General features: G+C 58.2%; 1 protein-coding gene across 1 annotated transcript; it reads left to right on the top strand.

Moving 5' to 3' along the window:
- The first annotated feature begins 422 nt into the window (after nt 1-422).
- LOC147965063 (uncharacterized) lies at nt 423-1,789 on the top strand. The gene is made up of 2 exons (XM_087530272.1): nt 423-540; nt 996-1,789. Exons 1-2 carry the CDS (start codon nt 423-425, stop codon nt 1,787-1,789), a joined length of 912 nt encoding a protein of 303 aa, XP_087386398.1.
- Nucleotides 1,790-2,142: the final 353 nt, after the last annotated feature.

Below are 2,142 nucleotides of genomic sequence, written 5' to 3'. Positions count from 1 at the left end.
CCAAGCTACTGGGTTTCCATGTGTCTCACAGGGGATCGAGGCTAACCTCGAAAAGGTCAATTCAATAGAAGACACGAGCCCACCACAAACTATCAAGGAATTGCAGAAGCTTGCAGGCTGCGTGACCTCCCTGGGGCGCTTCATCTCCAAGCTGGGGGAGCGTGCCCTGCCGTTCTTCAAGCTGATAAAGAAGAATGGCCCATTCGAATGGACCCCAGAGGCCGATCTGGCGTTCCATGACCTCAAGAGATACTTGACTAGCCCACCAATGATGGTCCTGCCACGCCCCCTCGAGCTCCTGGTGCTCTACCTGGCTGGCATGCCCCACTCCGCCAGCGCGTCGCTTGTGGCTGTCCGGGCGGAGCGCTAGGCCAAGAGCCCACCGAGCACCACTGCACCTTCAGCGGGTATGATGTGGCACCATGGCAGCGCCACCGAAGCCACAACAGCATCAGCTAACGATCAGACCTTGCAAGACGGCGCTCTCGGGCATGAGGAGGCCCCGATGCGCGACCGGGCCCCTGAGGTCCCCCACCTCAGGTAGCACCACAACCTTCGGAGGACACATGCTCCTACGATGCTCCCGCCCTTGTCAAGCACCCAGTATACTTTGTCAGCACTATGCTACGGAACGCGAGAGCATGGTACCCTATGCCGCATAATCTCTTACTCGCGCTCCTGGTGGCCTCATGCAAGCTACTCCATTATTTCCAAGGCCGCCAATCAAGGTAGTCTCAGCCTACCCCCTGGAGAGGGTGCTCCGGAGCCCCAATGCCGCACGGAGAGTCATTGGATGGAACATTGAACTGCAAGCATTTCAGTTGGAGTTCAGCACGAACAGGATTATCAAGTGAGCCGCGCTTGCCGACTTCGTTGCGAAATGGACCGGTGCTCCAGAGCCCGAAGTGGGTGAGAGCCGATACCTCTCACCGGGAATGAAGCACCGGATGGCTAGGTCATGTACTTCGATGGCGCTTTCGCATGACAATGCATAGGGGCTGGCGCTGTGCTTATCTCGCCCACCCAAGACAAGCTATACTATGTCGTGCAGCTCTGCTTCCAGTGGGGTGAGAAGGTCTCCAACAACAACACGGAATACGAGGGGTTGATCGCAGGCCTAAAGGCCGCCGCAGCCTTGGGGGTGAAGCGTCTCACCATCAAGGGTGACTTGCAGCTCCTCGTCAACTTCTCTAACAAGGTGTACGAACCAAGGGACGAGCATATGGAGGCGTACCTCGCGGAGGTGCACAAGATGGAGAAGCAATTCCTAGGCCTGGAGCTACAGCATGTGCCACGCGGCACCAACAAGGAGGCTGATGAGATCACCAAGAGGGCATCAAGGCATCTACCCCAAGAACTAGGTGTCTTCAAAGAGCGACTCTTCAAGCCTTCGGCGACCCCCGCGGCCGCGATGACTACATCATCTCAAGAGGAACTCCCCCAGCCACCAGCCTCGGGAGCCCCCGCTTGCGGTCCGACCTCAGGAGCACATCTTCTCCTGGTACTCAAGCCTTATGAGGGGTGCTGGACCGAGGAGTTCAAGGCATATCTGGCGCATGGGACGCTACCGGAGAAGGTGGAGGACGCGGAGCATGTGGCCCGGCAGGCTACGACATACTGCATCCAATGCGGTGAGCTATACAGAAAACGACCAAATGATGTTTCCTTGCGATGCATCTCTAGGGAGCAGGGGAACGAGCTGCTGGCTGACATACACGGTGGTGACTGCGGGCATCACTCATCGTCGCATACCCTGGTTGGCAAGGCGTTCCGCAGCGGGTTCTACTAGCCCACGGCACTCAACGACGCAACCGAGCTGGTAAGGTCGTGCGAGGCCTGCCAGTTCCATGCCAAGCAAATCCACCAGCCGGCCTAGGGCCTCCAGACTATCCCGCTCTCGTGGCCATTCGCGGTCTGGGGGCTGGACATCCTGGGTCCGTTCCCGTGAGCACCTGGGGGCTACCGCTACCTCTATGTCGCCATCGACAAGTTCAGCAAATGGGCAAAGGTGGAAGCCATCCGCACCATCCCAGCTGGGTCAGGAGTTAAGTTCATCAAGGGCCTCGTGAGCCGGTTCGGGGTCCCTAACCGCATCATCACCGACAACGGCTCACAGTTCACTAGCAATCTCTTCAAGACCTA

The sequence above is a fragment of the Triticum urartu genome, chromosome 6A (assembly GCF_056163025.1).
Source record: "Triticum urartu cultivar PI428250 chromosome 6A, HENAU_Tu73, whole genome shotgun sequence".
In the NCBI taxonomy this organism is placed as follows: domain Eukaryota; kingdom Viridiplantae; phylum Streptophyta; class Magnoliopsida; order Poales; family Poaceae; genus Triticum; species Triticum urartu.
Note: the sequence above shows the minus strand (reverse complement) of the source record. Positions and strands in the feature narration are given on the sequence as shown.

Excerpts from the sequence above, each read along its gene's own strand:
- LOC147965063 (XM_087530272.1), top strand. The coding sequence starts at position 423 with ATGGCAGCGCCACCGAAGCCACAACAGCATCAGCTAACGATCAGACCT. Across the intron at positions 541-995 it reads CCTGAGGTCCCCCACCTCAG|GGGCTGGCGCTGTGCTTATC; the intron begins GTAGCACCACAA and ends GACAATGCATAG.